The 17,237-nt window shown below is 48.8% G+C and overlaps 1 protein-coding gene across 1 annotated transcript; it reads left to right on the top strand.

Moving 5' to 3' along the window:
* The first annotated feature begins 3,351 nt into the window (after positions 1 to 3,351).
* Positions 3,352 to 16,151, top strand: SNX4 (sorting nexin 4). The gene is made up of 14 exons (XM_083154283.1): positions 3,352 to 3,528; positions 4,444 to 4,574; positions 4,835 to 4,970; positions 5,955 to 6,104; positions 7,465 to 7,512; positions 9,215 to 9,270; positions 9,546 to 9,618; positions 9,911 to 9,972; positions 10,097 to 10,162; positions 10,940 to 11,029; positions 13,793 to 13,892; positions 14,293 to 14,438; positions 14,794 to 14,908; positions 15,038 to 16,151. The coding sequence occupies exons 1-14, from the start codon at positions 3,433 to 3,435 to the stop codon at positions 15,083 to 15,085; spliced, it is 1,317 nt and encodes a 438-aa protein (XP_083010409.1). The 5' UTR covers positions 3,352 to 3,432; the 3' UTR covers positions 15,086 to 16,151.
* Positions 16,152 to 17,237: the final 1,086 nt, after the last annotated feature.

Raw genomic sequence — 17,237 nt, 5'->3', positions numbered from 1 at the left:
TCCATTCGCAACTGAATCAACATCAAATGATTTTCCCAGTGTGCGCAGTCTGTGTGTAGCCCAGGACTTACTCACCAATAGAAACACGAGAATCGAGGCCGGAGCTAACATCACGCGCCCTCTCTGCAAACGCATGGACAAGCCTGTGTTTTTACTGACACTCCCAGAAAAGGGCCGGGGGACATCCATAAATGCCGGCTTACCTTGTGGTACAGGGTTCCGACAGTCGGGATCCCGACAGTCATTAGTTAGATGTTGGGATCCCGATTGGCCGTACTCAGACAGCGTGGCAAGCGCAACAAAGTCCCTTGTGGGGTCATTGCGCTCGGCACGCTGCAGGCCTGGTGGCTCGCTACGCTGGACACCTATTCTATTCTCCCTCTATGGGGGTCTATGGGAGAATAGCGGGTGACCGTCAGGAATCCTATAGATTGTAAGCTTGCAGCAGGGCCCTCCTACCTCCAAGTCTGTATGTTGTTACCCAGTTTGTTTTATCACTGTCTACTATTGTAAAGCGCAACGGAATCTGCTGCGCTATATAAGAACCTGTAAATAAATAAATAAATAAACCCGTGCATCTTTATTTTACCAGTCGGGATCCCGACGTCGCTGAAATGACTGTCAGGATTCCGTCTGGCACCCGCGCTGCTGAGACACCGCTGGGCACGCATATAGATCCACGCGACCGTCCATTACCCCCAGGAATTACATTTTTACTCCATTTGGGGAAAATGACCCCTAATCCCTAACCTGACTCTGTATCATAGGTGCCGATTCTGTGGGTGCTCAAGGCAAGGGCCCGAGCACCCACGGAAATTGATGAGCACCCACGGGCCCGAATCCCACTGCTGGGCCGCCATATTAACTTGCTAATTTGCGGCTGCAGCATCCACATTGCCGGACCCGCCACCTGGGAAACAGTATGGCAGAAGTGTATTCTGTCCACTGTGGGGGCATTTATGTATAGCATACTTGCCTACCCTCCCGGAATGGCCGGGAGGGTCCCGCAAATCGGGTCCCCCGGGAAGGGGGGCAAGTCTCCCGCATTTCTCTACAGCCCCGGCTCCCCCTCTTCCCGCGGTCTAAAAACTATGACTTTCGCGGGTCCGCGGGGAGGGGGCGGGGCTAAATGACGCAATTTGCGGCATTTTGCGGCATTTTTAGCCCCTCCCCCACCCACGGACCCGCAAATTGAGGCTTCAGCCCGTCGTGGGGGCGGGGCTTGGTGACATCACCTGTGCCCCGCCCCCAAAACGAAGCCTCTACCCGCCCCCTTTCACTCCTCTCCGGGCTTCTCCCGGAAAGGAGTATGCCAAAGTCGGCAAGTATGATGTATGTCAGGGCTGGGCAACAACGGCCCTCCAGATGTTGATAAACTACACATCCCAGCATGCCTTGCATCAGTTTCAGAATGGCCACATAGCAAAACTAATGCAAAGCATCCTGGGATGTGTTATGGGTAGAAGGGGTGACCCAAGCCACACCAGGTGACTGTAGGTCAGGTGCGCCTGATAGGAGCTGTTTTACCCAGCTGCTGCTCTATGACAGGATAGTTAGTCCTGTACTAGTAGACAAGAAAAAAAGTGGGTGGGTTTGAGCAGCGCTAAGAGATAGTGAAAAAAGTTAATTTATATAAAAATGAGTGAGATTGGTAGATCTAGTACAATAAATAATTTTATTCTAAAATGGAGAAAGCATGTAGCCGGAATTTATAAACTTATAAAAACAGAAATAAAATGTTCGTATCTCACCAACCAACCAAGGCAATCTGGTGGTCTGGGGGTTCCTGCAAGTCCACAGAGAGCTGAGATGGTGTCCCAAAATGGGGTTGAAGGGAGGGAGGACCAGAGGTGGTGTTAAGGAGCGGCCCAAGTTGGCTCGAATAACCGACTCCCTCCGGTAGATGGAATAAAGCGGGCTGGTAACCTCTACCTCAACCTTCAGTAGGTGTTGGTACCAAGTGGGGTCAGAATCTGGTAGGGGAGGTAGTTCGATGGTCTCAGAGTCTCCGACCAGCTGGGAGCTTGTGGTAATCTGTGCGGTCTCGCAAGCTGTGATGGTGTCCCCAATTAGGGCTGTGGGGAGGGAGGACAGGATGGAAAGTCCAGGAGTGGTCCCAGGTGGCTCGAGTAACCAACTCCCTCCGCTTTTGATGGAGTATAGCGGGTTGTTGTCCTCAACCTCTCCTTTTGTGGCAGGATGTTTAGTGTCCAAATCGGACTGGGATCTGGACGAAGGTTAGGCAGGTAGATGGTCCCAGAATCTTCAGTGGATAGGTAATTGGTAGTGGTGAAGGTTGGTGAGAGAGTCCTAACCGGTTTCGCTGCTCCAGGCAGCTTTGCCTAACCTTCGTCCAGATCCCAGTCCGATTTGGACACTAAACATCCTGCCACAAAAGGAGAGGTTGAGGACAACAACCCGCTATACTCCATCAAAAGCGGAGGGAGTTGGTTACTCGAGCCACCTGGGACCACTCCTGGACTTTCCATCCTGTCCTCCCTCCCCACAGCCCTAATTGGGGACACCATCACAGCTTGCGAGACCGCACAGATTACCACAAGCTCCCAGCTGGTCGGAGACTCTGAGACCATCGAACTACCTCCCCTACCAGATTCTGACCCCACTTGGTACCAACACCTACTGAAGGTTGAGGTAGAGGTTACCAGCCCGCTTTATTCCATCTAGCGGAGGGAGTCGGTTATTCGAGCCAACTTGGGCCGCTCCTTAACACCACCTCTGGTCCTCCCTCCCTTCAACCCCATTTTGGGACACCATCTCAGCTCTCTGTGGACTTGCAGGAACCCCCAGACCACCAGATTGCCTTGGTTGGTTGGTGAGATACGAACATTTTATTTCTGTTTTTATAAGTTTATAAATTCCGGCTACATGCTTTCTCCATTTTAGAATAAAATTATTTTTTGTACTAGATCTACCAATCTCACTCATTTTTATATAAATTAACTTTTTTCACTATCTCTTAGCGCTGCTCAAACCCACCCACTTTTTATCCTGGGATGTGTAGTTCATTAACATCTGGAGGGCCGGTGTTGCCCAGCCCTGATGTATGTGGAACTCTGTTGCTGTAATTTGAATATTGGAGACAACTGTGCTCTGTAATATAAATTGGTATTATTTTTTGGCCACACCGCTTCCCCATGAAGCCATATTTTTGGCTTCAGCACCCACCAGCAAAAACTTAAATCGGCACCTATGCTCTGTATATAAGAGATAGAAGCACCATGATACATGATAGCATATAATCACAATGTACTATTTATGCTGTTGTGAGCACTGAGTGTTACTGGCAGACCTCCAGCCGCGCATGCGCAGTCCTCTCACAGCATCAACCGGAAGTCTGGCAGTCTCTCCTGACACCTAGCAGAGCGGATCATACAGCCGACCGGAAGTGGCTGATACACTGGACTGGGCGAGATGGTCGGGGATGAGGAACCCGCTGGGCTGTTTGACACCGGAGTCCCCGACACCGAAGAAGAGAGTACGGAATGCGGCCTACAAGGGGCCGGGACGGTATGTTCTTACCGCAGACCATTTACCCCATCCATACAGACCATCATCGTTATTATTAATAATAAGCTATGTATCGGGCTCCACATGTCATCCCCAGCGCTGTACAGAGGCATACACCAAGAATGGTGCGTTACTAGCATAGCAGAACAACACAGTGAGCAACACTACAACTCTCAACGTAGCTCACAAGCCGACACCTGACCATCACCCCTGTCATCCCTCCTCCTTGTAACCAGTGCTGGCCCGTCACCTTTCTTCCCCTGTCCCACCTTTCCTCCCCTGTCCCCGGGGCTGGCCCGTCCTCCCCTGTCCCCAGGGCTGGCCCGTCCTCCCCGGCGCTGGCCCGTCCTCCCCTGTCCCCGGCGCTGGCCCGTCCTCCCCTGTCCCCGGCGTTGGCCCGTCCTCCCCTTTCCCTGGCGCTGGCCCGTCACCCCGTCCTCACCTGTCTCCACGGCTGGCCCGTCCTCCGCTGTCCCCGGCGCTGGCCCGTCCTACGCTGTCCCCGGAGCTGGCCCGTCCTCCGCTGTCCCCGGGGCTGGCCCGTCCTCCGCTGTCCCCGGGGCTGGCCCGTCCTCCGCTGTCCCCGGGGCTGGCCCGTCCTCCGCTGTCCCCGGCGCTGGCCCGTCCTCCGCTGTCCCCGGCGCTGGCCCGTCCTCTGCTGGCACCCGGCCCGTCACCCTGTCCTCACCTGTCTCCGCGGCTGGCCTGTCACCCTTTCTCCCCAGTCCCCAATGCAGGCCTATTCAGCACCTTGGCATGATTTGGTCCATCCCATAACATGTTCCTGTCTGTATTATATATCCATCAGTACTGGTGATGCGCTCACTGTCTACCACAGATGTCTCTATAATTATTTTCCCCATGAACAATATCTCTTTCCCCTCATTATATTTTACCTGTTATGTTTTTGTGAAGGTGTCCGAGGAAGAGGAGGAGGAATGTTTATTGAAGAAACTGGAAATCAGCGTCTCCGAAGCAGAGAAACGAAGTGGGAAAAATGCCGTGAATATGCAGGAAACCTACACAGCATATCTGATAGAGACCAGGTGCGTACAATATTACCCCCGCACACAATCACCTTGGTCATTCTATGCCAGGTGGGCACCAGGGGAGTGGTACTGGTGCAGTGTACCCCACAATCACCGGGGGAGGTACTGTCGCAGTGCACCCCACAATCACCAGGGAGTTACCAGCAGTAAGCGGTTTATTTTATCTTAATTAACCTGAATAAGTTTCCTCTTTTTTTAAACCTAAAGTGCTGTCATCTCTGCTGCCTGTGCTAAGCTGGATGATATGTTTGTTTCAGGATGTTGGAGTCGGCATCTGCCGGGCAGAACTCTCTGGACTGTCTTTGGAGGAGATACAGCGAGTTTGAGTTGCTACGAAATTACCTGTCAGTTACTTATTCCTTTGTGGTTGTCCCACCATTGCCGGAAAAGAGGGTATTAATGCACATATGTTGTTTAATTATTAAAATATATTTTTTAATGGAATATCCACATTTCTTTAATAAATGTCAGCCGTCCCCAAAGTGATATTTTGAGGATTAGTAAGTTTCTGCTGCCTTGTGGAAGACATACAGGACTTCTGAGTGGGTCATACCTTTGATGATGACCCCTGTGAGATACTAGTCTGCTTCCCTATTAAATTGCAATAACGAGGACAGGTTAATAGTAATTTGCGACTATATGTAAATCTCAGGCTTTGGGTGTAGTGTAAAGGTGCGTACCCACGGTACGATTTATGTTCCGTATGATATTGTATACGATTTCCCAGGAAAGTCCCAGTGGTCAAAAGCATAAGATTTGTGCTTAAAATAACGTACAATGTGCATAAGATATAATATACGATATGACATCACAGCTGTACTACACTATACTATCTTATGCTTTCTAGCCAGATTGGGTTGCATGCTCACCCGAGCAGCTCCCTGCCAGAAGACCGGCGGGAGCGCGCGTCGTACGTCGGATAGTGCGTACACACGGTAAGATATAGTGCACTATCTAGCATGCTATTCGAAACTAGCTAGATCAGGGCTGGGCAATTGTGGCCCTCCAGATGTTGATGAAATACACTTTCCAGCATGCCTTGCATCAGTTTCAGCATGGCCACATAGCAAAACTAATGCAAAGCATCCTGGGATGTGTAGTTCATCAACATCTGGAGGGCCGCAATTACCCAGCCCTGAGCTAGATAGTGTGCTAGATTTTGCACTATATCTTACCGTGAAATGCATCCTGTTTTGATTCCATGTAACCACCCCATGAGACTTCAGTAGTAACAACAATCCTTTGTACATTCCCCGTATACAACGTGACAATATTATGAAATGTTATTCTGCATTCACTCCTGATTGCTGTGTTCTCCCTCTGTAAAATGCTACTATCTGCCACGCTGAGACCTCCGCCTTTGTTTCCTCCGCACAGGCTGAATTTGTGTGGCACAAACTGTCCGCCGATAACATGGATCCTGACTTTGTGGAGCGACGAAGAATCGGCCTGGAGAACTTTCTTCTGCGTGTCGCGTCTCACCCCGTTCTCTGTCACGATAAGATATTTACCTCCTTTCTAACCCAGGTATGTGTGTAGTTCATCTACCTATGGTGCCCTCTCCTGCCCTCTTATATCCGATCGTCAGCTATGAAGGTTTCCAGTCACATGACCCGTCTCCAGGTAACTTGAGTGATGTCATTTGTAGTTTATTGGCTCTATGGGTGTTTCCTCTCCTGCAGGTGCGGTGTGTAGGAAATTTTTAAACCTTATTCTATGAAATTTTATCACATATGTATTGTAGTAAAAACAAACAAACAAACGCTGTGTATAGGTTAATGTTCACTCATATGACCAATACGGATCCTTGCAGTACTTATTGCACATACCAAGGCTTAGGCCCTCATTCTAATCGGTTCGCCCCCATGCAAATTCGCAACGGGGAAGAAACACCCAGCGTTTCCTGGGCGTACCCACAAAAAAATGCTGCGTGCACCCAGAAAAACACTGGGTGTCCCCATGCCAATGGGGGTGGCTTTCTGCCTTCCGGGGGCGGGCAGCTGACCTAACCGGATGTCAGCTGCCCGCCATGTTGTCGGAGCAGGGCGCCGATAATCTAAGTCACCAGGGAGTGACTTTGAGCCCGCACGGAAGGCTACGACTGGATGTATATGCAAAACATCCATTCACAGGCCTGAGGGGACATTCGGCGGGGGGCGGGCATTCGTGCGGGCGGCGTTAGTTGGCTCGCAAAGCAGTGAAATACAGCTGCTTTGTGAGTCATCCAGAATCAGGGCCTTTGTGTAGACAAATTCCCCTCTATCTGTACAGAATTGGTTGCAAATAGAATGAACAGACACGGAACATGATTCAGACCCGATTTCTGCTGGGCGTTTTAGCAGAGCCCTGCGATCAAGTAGCTGCGACTTAGAGGGGTGAAAACTCACCCCGTGCAAGTCTGCGACCGTCGTATAGCTACAAATCCATTCGCATCACTTGCCAAATAATTTTCTCAGTCTGTGCTTAACCCCGAACCTACTCCAGCTGTGTGATCGAAACAGGCTGATCAGGGCCGGAGCTGACGTCACAGACCCTCCCTGAAATCACCTGGGCGCGCCTGCGTTCTTCCTGACACAGCCAGAAAATGTCCGGCCGACACGCACAAATGGTGTCTACCTGTCAATCAACTTGCGATCAGAAAAGACCATAGATTTTTAGATAACCTCTACGGCCGCGAGCATGCATGCTGCGATCATAGTCCGCCTTGTGAAATCGCAGCCCAGAGATCAGGTCTGAATGAGGCCCACTATCCAGTTCCTTCTGTGTATGTCAGTATACACACGGATGTGTTCCATTACGGCCGCTGTTTATATTCTATCCCCTGCCCATCGGGCTGCTGCTTCTGTATTCTCACTAACGCACTTGTACTGTTCTCTGCTGTTCCCAGGAGAATGGCTGGAAGGAGGCTATGAATGAGACGGGACTGCAAGGAAAGGTATGTATAGCAAACACTCTGACAGCCTGGCTGTTACCCGAAGGTCCTTCCGTCGCCCATAGTATAATCTTCATTCCTATTCAGTCACCTTCGTGACAGCACCTCAGTGATGGCGGAGATCCCCCCCCCCCCCTTCCCTTCTTGTCCCTCTACGGAAACTCAAACTCCTTCCTCTTTTATTCCCAGCCATGATGCCCTCTGCATGGGCCAGTGTACCCATACGGGATCCGGATGATAGGTCAATAGATCAATGTGAAAAAGTCGACATGGGTTTTTCACAATCTTTTATATATATATAAAAAAAAAAAAAAAAGAAGTATATCTTACATCCATGTAGACTACGCTTGGGAACGGTAAAGTGTGTTTGCCCGAAGCATGATGAGTGAAGCAGTACACTAATTGGGGGTCCTTGTTCTTCAGTGTCGACATTGACATACACACAATAAATGTGGAAAACACCTGTCAACCTTTCTGTGTCGACCATTTGGTGAAAACCTAGACACTATGGTCCATACCCGTCCATACGCTTCTAATTGTATTAGTATTATGTAAGTGAAAACCTTCATTCCAGTGCAGGGCTTTCCAAACCTGTCCTCAAGATCTACCAACAAAGTATGCGTATCAGGCCACCTGTGGGTCTATGGTAGGAATGATGCAGCCGGTTTGAAAATGTGACCGTTAGTAATGACTGCACCTGCGCTCCAGCTAGGGGATCTGGGATATGTGACAGTTAGTAATGACTACACCTGTGCACCAGCTAGGGGGTCTGGGGAATGTGATAGTTAGTAATGACTACAGCTGTGCACCAGCTAGGTCCTTGATGGCTAACCTTGACACTCCAGCTGCTGTTGAACTACACATCCCAGCATGCTCTGCTTCAGTTTTGCTATTTGGCCAAGCTAAATCTGATGCAGAGCATGCTGGGATGTGTACTTCAACAACAGCTGGAGTGTCAAGGTTAGCCATCAAGGAGCTAGGTGGTCTGGGAAATGTGACAGTTAGTAATTATTGCACCTGTGCACTAGCTAGGTGATCTGGGAAATGTGAAAGTACTGACTGCACCAGCTAGGTGGTCCAGGAAATATGGCAGTTAGCTGGTGCACAGGTGCAGTCATTACTAGGTGATCTGGGGAATGTGACAGTAATGACTGCACCTGTGCACCAGCTTGGTGATCTGGGGAATGCAACAGTTAGTAATGACTGCACATGTGCACCAGCTAGGGGATCTGGGAAATGTGACAGTTAGTAATGACTGCACCTGTGCACCAGCTAGAGGATCTGGGGAATGTGACAGTTAGTAATGACTACAGCTGTGCACCAGCTAGGTGATCTGGGGAATGTGACAGTTAGTAATGACTACAGCTGTGCACCAGCTAGGTGATCTGGGGAATGTGACAGTTAGTAATGACTACAGCTGTGCACCAGCTAGGTGGTCCGGGAAATCTGGCAGTTAGTAATGACTGCACCTGTGCACCAGCTAGGTGATCTGGGAAATGTGACAGTTGGTAATGACTACAGCTGTGCACCAGCTCGGTGATCTGGAAAACATGGTCTGCTGGTAGATCTCTACGATCGGTTTGGCCACTCCTGTTCTAGACCAATCAGTGCTGTTATTTCGCCCCCTCTGCACAGTTTTGCAGCATCTCCGCTGGTCTTCAGCAGCTTATGTTCCTGACTGCACATTTCCCGTTTTCTTATGTAGACAGATTCCAGGCTGAAGGCTCTAAATGCAACATTTCGTGTTAGGAACCCAGACAAGTGAGTATCTGTCAGATGTTATCTTACTGCTGTTAATCGCCTGACATACTGTGAGCCTGGGTGTGATTAATTAGCGGTATACGAAGGTAAAGCTCCGTACATACATGGCGGTTTCCGCTAGCCTGCATGCTGAGCGGTGCAGGCTAGGGAAATCGCCCTTGTGCGATGTGTGTATAAGCGATCTGTGTGGACCAGGGGATCTGCCTAGATCTTGACTACATGAAGAAGTCTGCTAAATAAACCCTGACCCTACGTCCTCTCTCCCCATCACACAGGAGATTCACGGAGCTAAAACATTACAGCGATGAGCTGCAGTCTGTCATCTCTCACCTCCTGCGGGTCCGAGCGGTGAGTATTCCCACCTGGGCTAGAACAGCTGATAAATGTTACCAAATGCATTTGTAGATGCGCTTTGGGTAATCACAACATTAGCCAGAACACCAGGACTAATCTGAGATATTCTGAAAAGTTCTTATGATTATTAGTTTTGAGGATTACATGGTAATTAGGGAAGAAAGCGACAGTGTCGAGTAATCTGGATTACAAAGGCATTAGGAAGCCATGATTGTCTCCCCCACCTGCAATAACATTCCGGAGTCCGATAAATGTTCCAGAGCTTTACTGATGTTTCTCATCTCAGAGGGTCGCTGACCGGCTGTACGGAGTGTACAAGGTGCACGGAAATTATGGCCGTGTGTTCAGGTCAGTCTCCTGCAGCTTTCTCCCTGTGTACTGTCTGGATAACTTGCTGCATACAAGTACTGTATGGTAATGTCTGGCTACGGGGTTCTGCTGCTTGTGAACTTACTGTTCCATTTGTCCCCAGTGAATGGAGTGCGATAGAGAAGGAGATGGGAGACGGGTTACAGAGCGCTGGGCACCACATGGATGTGTAAGTGTGAGACAATGGTAGAATCGGTTCTGCCTCCTCTGAGTTAGGACTGCTGAGTTCTTATGTTCACCCAGAGTCTAACTCTCCACTGCTCGTAGCAGGTTTTTTTCCTTAACATTGTGTCAGTGAGGACAGAGCTGCATGCAATATAATGTGAGGTGGTGAGTGGAAGCAGCAGGGAGCCACAGACTGAGAGTTATATAGTGGGAAGAGCAGGGTCCTCAGCAGCACAGAGTATATCCGGAGATGAGTGATGTGTCAGTGAGGACAGAGCTTCATGTGACAGGGGCAGTGACATGTTGTGAGGAGGGGAATGGAGGCAACAGGAAGCCACAGACTGAGAGTTATATAGTGGAAGGAGCAGGGTCCCCCAGCAGCACAGAGTATATCAGGAGATGAGTGATGTGTCAGTGAGGACAGGGGCTGCATATGACAGGATCAGTGACCTGATGTGAGGAGGGGAATGGGGGCAACAGGAAGCCACAGACTGAGAGTTATATAGTGGGAGGAGCCGGGTCCCTAGCAGCACAGAGTATATCAGGAGATGAGTGATGTGTCAGTGAGGACAGGGCTGTATGTGACAGGGGCAGTGACATGATGTGAGGAGGGGAATGGGGGCAGCAGGAAGCCACAGACTGAGAGTTATATAGTGTGAGGAGCAGGGTCCCCAGCAGCACAGCGTATATCAGGAGAGGAGTATTGATAGCAAAGACAGAGCTGCATGAGCAGTTGTCCCGGCTGGTGGTGATAAGTGATCACGCCTGTTGTTTCCTGCAGGTACGCAGCTTCCATTGACGATATCCTAGAAGAGGAGGAACACTATGCGGACCAGCTGAAAGAATATCTGTTCTATGCAGAGGCACTAAGGTAAGAAATACACCTCCCAGACTCATGTAGAACATCAGTCATTGTGTGTACTGGGGTGCCAGCAGGTTTACTCTTCTTCATGGTAATTTATCATTGTTACAAATGGATGTGAAGTTGTTCAGCGCACCATTGGTCCTGGACAGTCTCAGTTGCCCCATGGGCGTTGGGCGCCTCCAGATGGAGAACCTGCAGCTGACGGGTCATGATGCCTGTAATCCGGCGTTCTGTGTGTGGACACCTCGGGAGCGACACTTCTTTACTGTCTGGATTTAACAGAGGGGTATACTCTTACCCAAATACACAGAGATTGTTTGCTTTGTGGCTGACCAACAGATTTATATCTTTGCTGTGACAAATCTCTGTATACATGGGCGTGTTGCACTAATGCTTTAAATGTTTCTAGGTGGTTCCCGTTCATCTTTTCCCTTTGTATCTTTCTCACATTCTGCAATGATCTTGGTCACTGTATGCCAAACTTTCTATCACGGAGTTGCCAAACAGCACCAGCAGGAGCGGTCATCATTTGCAGGGTTACTGATGTTGCCTGTAACCCGCTGACTGGTTAGCAAAGTAATACCATCATGTCCGTCTTCAATAGTGTTTGATTTGGAGACATTTTTGTTGCTGTATGGATTAGGACCACATAGCAGACAAGAAATCCACCTTTCTTCTCTACCTATCCCCAAGTCTGGAGATTCTGCCGTTCTTTGTATAAAAAAATTGGGATTCCGATTCTGTCCGTCCCATCTGCTACATTTATTGTTCTTACTGGCTTCTAGTATGGATATGCCTACCATTTGTTGTTATTCTACTTCCTTCTACTGTACTTTGTGAGGGATCCACCCTACTTTTGTTCTACTGCCTTCTTGTAATGATAGACCCACCATCCCGTTTACTTCTACTTCCATCTAGGAGGGTCCTTCTACTGTCTTTTAGGAGGGACCCACCCTACTTTTGTACTACTGCCTTCTTATAATGATAGACCCACCATCCCGTGTGTGTCCTTCTACTTCCATCTCGGAGAGAGGGACCCACCATCTGTTGTCCTTATACTTCTATCTAGGAGAGAGGGACCCACCATCTGTTGTCCTCTTTCTACAAAATTCTAGAAAAGAAGGATCCCCACCATTCTTTGTTCTTCCTTCTAGTAATGATTGAACCACCATCAATTGTCCTCCTACTTCCATCTAGGAGAGAAGGGTGCATCATCTGTTGTCTTCCTACTACCTTTTAGGAGAGAGAGACCCGCCATCTATTATTGTCCTACTACCTTCTATTAGACAGGGACCCGCCATCTGTTTTTGTCATTCTACCTTCTAGGAGAATGCAAACCACCCTCTATTCTTGTCCTACCTTTTGGGAGAGAGGCACCCGCCATCCGTTCTTGTCCTCCTACCTTCTAGGAGAGAGGGACCCGCCATCCGTTTTTGTCCTCCTACCTTCTAGGAGAGAGGGACCCACCACCCGGTATTGTCCTCCTACCTTCTGGGAGAGAAGGACTCGCCATCCGTTCTTGTCCTACCTTCTGGTAGAGAGGGACCTGCCATCCCTTCTTGTCCTACCTTCTGGGAGAGAGGGATCCGCCATCCGGTCTTGTCCTACCTTCTGGTAGAGAGGGACCCGCCATCCCTTCTTGTCCTACCTTCTGGGAGAGAGGGACCCGCCATCCGGTCTTGTCCTACCTTTTGGGAGAGAGGGACCCGCCATCCGTTATTGTCCTCCTACCTTCTGGGAGAGAGGGACCCGCCATCCGTTATTGTCCTCCTACCTTCTGGGAGAGAGGGACCCGCCATCCGTTCTTGTCCTCCTACCTTCTTGGAGAGAGGGACCCGCCATCCGTTCTTGTCCTCCTACCTTCTTGGAGAGAGGGACCGCCATCCGTTCTTGTCCTCCTACCTTCTTGGAGAGCGGGACCGCCATCCGTTCTTGTCCTCCTACATTCTGGGAGAGAGGGACCGCCATCCGTTCTTGTCCTCCTACCTTCTTGGAGAGAGGGACCCGCCATCCGTTCTTGTCCTCCTACCTTCTGGGAGAGAAGGACTCGCCATCCCTTCTTGTCCTACCTTCTGGTAGAGAGGGACCCGCCATCCGGTCTTGTCCTACCTTCTGGTAGAGAGGGACCCGCCATCCCTTCTTGTCCTACCTTCTGGGAGAGAGGGACCCGCCATCCGGTCTTGTCCTACCTTTTGGGAGAGAGGGACCCGCCATCCGGTCTTGTCCTACCTTTTGGGAGAGAGGGACCCGCCATCCGTTCTTGTCCTCCTACCTTCTTGGAGAGAGGGACCCGCCATCCGTTCTTGTCCTCCTACCTTCTTGGAGAGAGGGACCGCCATCCGTTATTGTCCTCCTACCTTCTGGGAGAGAGGGACCCGCCATCCGTTATTGTCCTCCTACCTTCTGGGAGAGAGGGACCCGCCATCCGTTCTTGTCCTCCTACCTTCTGGGAGAGAGGGACAGCCATCCGTTCTTGTCCTCCTACCTTCTTGGAGAGAGGGACCGCCATCCGTTCTTGTCCTCCTACCTTCTTGGAGAGAGGGACCGCCATCCGTTCTTGTCCTCCTACCTTCTGGGAGAGAGGGACCCGCCATCCGTTATTATCCTACTACCTTCTGAGAGAGAGGGACCTGCAATACTGTCTCAGGGAACAGGATTTAATGTTCAGGAGTTAAAAAATGTTTTGATTTTTAATTTTTTTTTTTTTTTTATTCTGTGTACAGAATTTCGGTTTCCGTAATGAAGCATCTCTTGTGATTGTGATTTCAGGTCTGTGTGTAGGAAACATGAACTCATGCAGTATGACCTGGAGCTCTCTGCCCTGGACCTCACCTCTAAGAAGCAGCAGAGTGAGGAGCTGACCACAGGGGTAGGTATGGATGCTGGAGATACAATGGATACCGTGTTCTTTTATTTCTGTTCATCCTTTGGAAACATCTTTGCATTGTTGCAGGAATATTCTGCTGCAATTTTTGTATCACTAATGTTTGGCTGTTTTCACTTTCCAAATGTTGCACATGCAGTGTAGGGAGGACAATGATTCCTATATATAGGTATATGTCAGAGCATAGACGTGACTGGATCTATCCCGTGCTTGTATCTGGTAGATTAGTTTCCCCACTCTTGTATAGAAGAAACCTATATATTAATGTTTTATATGCCATCCTAAAGTCCTATATTGTGACTATATTATAGCGCAACATTGTATACTGTATTGTTTCCCCAGTTATTGCTGTTTGTGCTGTAATCTTACTGTGTCCGTTTGCCAGACTGTGAGGACCTTCTCGATAAAGGGAATGACCAGCAAACTGTTTGGTCAGGAGACACCAGAACAAAGAGAGGCCAAGATAAAGCTCCTGGAAGAACAGATAGAAGAGGGAGAGGAACAGCTCAAGCTGCGGAATGTGGAGAGCAGGTACATGGGTTCTGTGGTCACAATTGTGCTTCAGGATCGTCTGTGGTCATTTTTGCACTGTGTCTGCGCCTTGGAAGAGGACGATGAGGTCTGTGGTAACCTTGGACGGGCTATCTATAGAACTCATCACAGTTGACATTAACCAACATTTTGCAAGTTAACATAGACAAGCAATTGTAATTTATTACATAGCGCCTCCCGTGTTATAAGTGATTGAGACTTAGACCCCCATACTATTACATCCGATGAGGTATTTCCTAGCCAATTGTCATTCTGTAACGTGTCCCTGTGACATTGGGCACCAGTGGCTGGTGTCCCGCCTACTGATCCTCATGTGGCCATAATTTCCTTTCAGGGACTTTGTGAAGAACGCTTGGCTGGAAATAGAACGTTTTAAGGAGCAGAAGAACCAGGATCTGAAGGAGGCGCTTATAAATTATGCCGTGATGCAGATTAGCATGTGCAAGAAGGTGAGGTTTTATATTCTGCGTTTTCACCCGGAGTTTGGACTCTATTTTGGTTCATAATTTTAAGATGTATACTTGGGATTTCATTGTCCATTAATGCACTTTGGGTATACGGTTCTCTTCTGTGTGCAGGGCATCCAGGTCTGGACTAATGCGAAGGAATGCTTCAGTAAGATGTGACTCTTCAGGACCACCGGTTCTGTACCAGGAAATCCACCTACACCAAGCCACACGTGGTGAATTACATACAGTGGGGTTATCGTGTCAAAGCAGCTGGGCCACAAAATCCTCTGTTCTGCAGAACTTCCAATGTACTCATTTGGGTTTTTCTGTCCGTTTTATAAGTGGAATGTCCAACTCGGAGGCATCAAAGCCACCACACCCAAGGAAGGGAGCAGTTTTACCGTCATGCCAAGTGTCTGCGGGTGACCATGCTCATCATCCAGATTCTTTCTGTGGCCAACAAGTCCTTAGTGCCAATTTCTAGACTGGGCTCCGGATGTCTTAAACCAGAATATTTCTCCGGTTTGGAATGGAATGTGACCCTTTTCTCTGGAACACATGTATCTAGGAGCCCCCCTTCCCGGCCTGCAGCCGTTCCCATGAGTCTGTGGAATGGCAAGGCAAGTTTCGGCCAGTAAGCAGTCTTCATTTTTCTACTCTCTCTGTTTTCTAACCGTCGGCTTCAGTTAATTCACAATTTATCTACAAAAAAAAAAAAAGCAAAACACCAGTAAGTGAACCAAATTGGTGTCACCTATACGCCGTGGAAGAAGCCCCTTAACCAGCAGTCCCTTCTACCCTCATGCCTTAGCCTGACCTAACTTTGAGGCCATCACAGGGCTGCCTCCGCTATGTGTAGACGACGAGCCCGCTGTAAAAACCATCACAATATAGAAAGTACATTTTTCGGGATTTCCATGATGTAACATGCACTTATAACTGCTTGAAAGCATGTCTTGGGGTGTATGTACATATCCGCACATTAACAAGGTACGGAGCCCCTGTGCCACCCCAGCGCCACCAGGCAGCAGTGCTTGGACTGATACCATAAGGCACTTTAATCCTGTTTATCACGCACGTTGCTAGAACACTATTCAATATGCCTTTTTCATTTTAATATTTCTGTATGTCATATAATATTTTGGCCTTTTTTTTTTTGTTCCCTCGTTCACGGAACCTACGGATAACGAGAACTCATTTACATTCCTCGTGCCAAATCCACAATAAACTACAATTAATTATTGATTGTTCTCCTGTCTTTCATTGCATGCATCCAATAGTATGAGTGGATTACATTATGTTATTATTTGGCTGTTAGAGTTCGTACAGACATAAATGATGATAATAGATGTGTGATACAGGAGAACTGTGCCAACTATAATTAAACAAAATGACTGGTTTACTCCTTGCTGGCAGCATGTATCCGTGTGTTCTCTCCCCTTTTTTGGACTCAGGGCAGGTAGAGAATACTCACCTGGCAGGTAGATAGGACCACCCCTCCCGATGTCTTCTTTCCTGTCCTTCAGTCTAGTACCAGGTGTTGATTTATTGGTCTTACCCAGAGTTACCAGGAAAAGGAAGAGAAGAACCTCTGTTCCTGAAGCCCCTGATGGACGTATTAAGGGGCATACGAGCTGGGAAGAGGAGGTAGGACCAGCCATCGAGGAGTTAAAGTATGTGCACTGTACGTGGCAGCTGTATGGTTAGCAATGGGTGCCTTGAATGTAGAGCAGGCTGCATGTGTGGCGTATTTAATGGTGCTTTTTTGCCATTGCTTGAGGATGTGGCACCAGCGCGCAATACAAAACAATAGGAAACTGCTGCAGTGCACAGTGTGTGTCACTATCATATCAGGGGGACCACAAACTGGTAAATCACATTGGCTTCCTCAGGATAAGCCTAGGTGGCGGTCATATGTGTTACAGCAATCAAGGTGGCTCGAACCTTGGAGCAGATGTAGAAGACACTGACAAGTCATTTACAGTTGGTTTTATTGGTCAAAAAAGTTGTGACGCTCTATCAGGCGTTGCCAGAGCAGGGTATGGCGGCAAAACTTTTTTTTCAAAGTTTCAGTCAGATTTTCTCAGTTAACAAATGAGACCCCAGGAAAACTAAACAGTCAGGTAACAGAAAAGTGGGTTCTTCCATAGATCTGATGTTTTCCCTCACGGGGAAAAGGATTCCAGAGCAAACAGCGACAATGATAAGGTGGCCATTCAGACTAGCCTGTGTGTTGCCAGCAAGTCCCGTGTAAGTCAGGAACAACGGAGAACATCATTCCCATTCCACCTTCTGGCTCTGCAGGGTGTAGTCCTTGTCTGTGCAACTT

The sequence above is a fragment of the Crinia signifera genome, chromosome 7 (assembly GCF_055691185.1).
Source record: "Crinia signifera chromosome 7, ASM5569118v1, whole genome shotgun sequence".
In the NCBI taxonomy this organism is placed as follows: domain Eukaryota; kingdom Metazoa; phylum Chordata; class Amphibia; order Anura; family Myobatrachidae; genus Crinia; species Crinia signifera.
Note: the sequence above shows the minus strand (reverse complement) of the source record. Positions and strands in the feature narration are given on the sequence as shown.

Excerpts from the sequence above, each read along its gene's own strand:
- SNX4 (XM_083154283.1), top strand. The coding sequence starts at position 3,433 with ATGGTCGGGGATGAGGAACCCGCTGGGCTGTTTGACACCGGAGTCCCC. Across the intron at positions 4,971-5,954 it reads CACCATTGCCGGAAAAGAGG|GCTGAATTTGTGTGGCACAA; the intron begins GTATTAATGCAC and ends TCCTCCGCACAG. Across the intron at positions 9,973-10,096 it reads AATTATGGCCGTGTGTTCAG|TGAATGGAGTGCGATAGAGA; the intron begins GTCAGTCTCCTG and ends ATTTGTCCCCAG.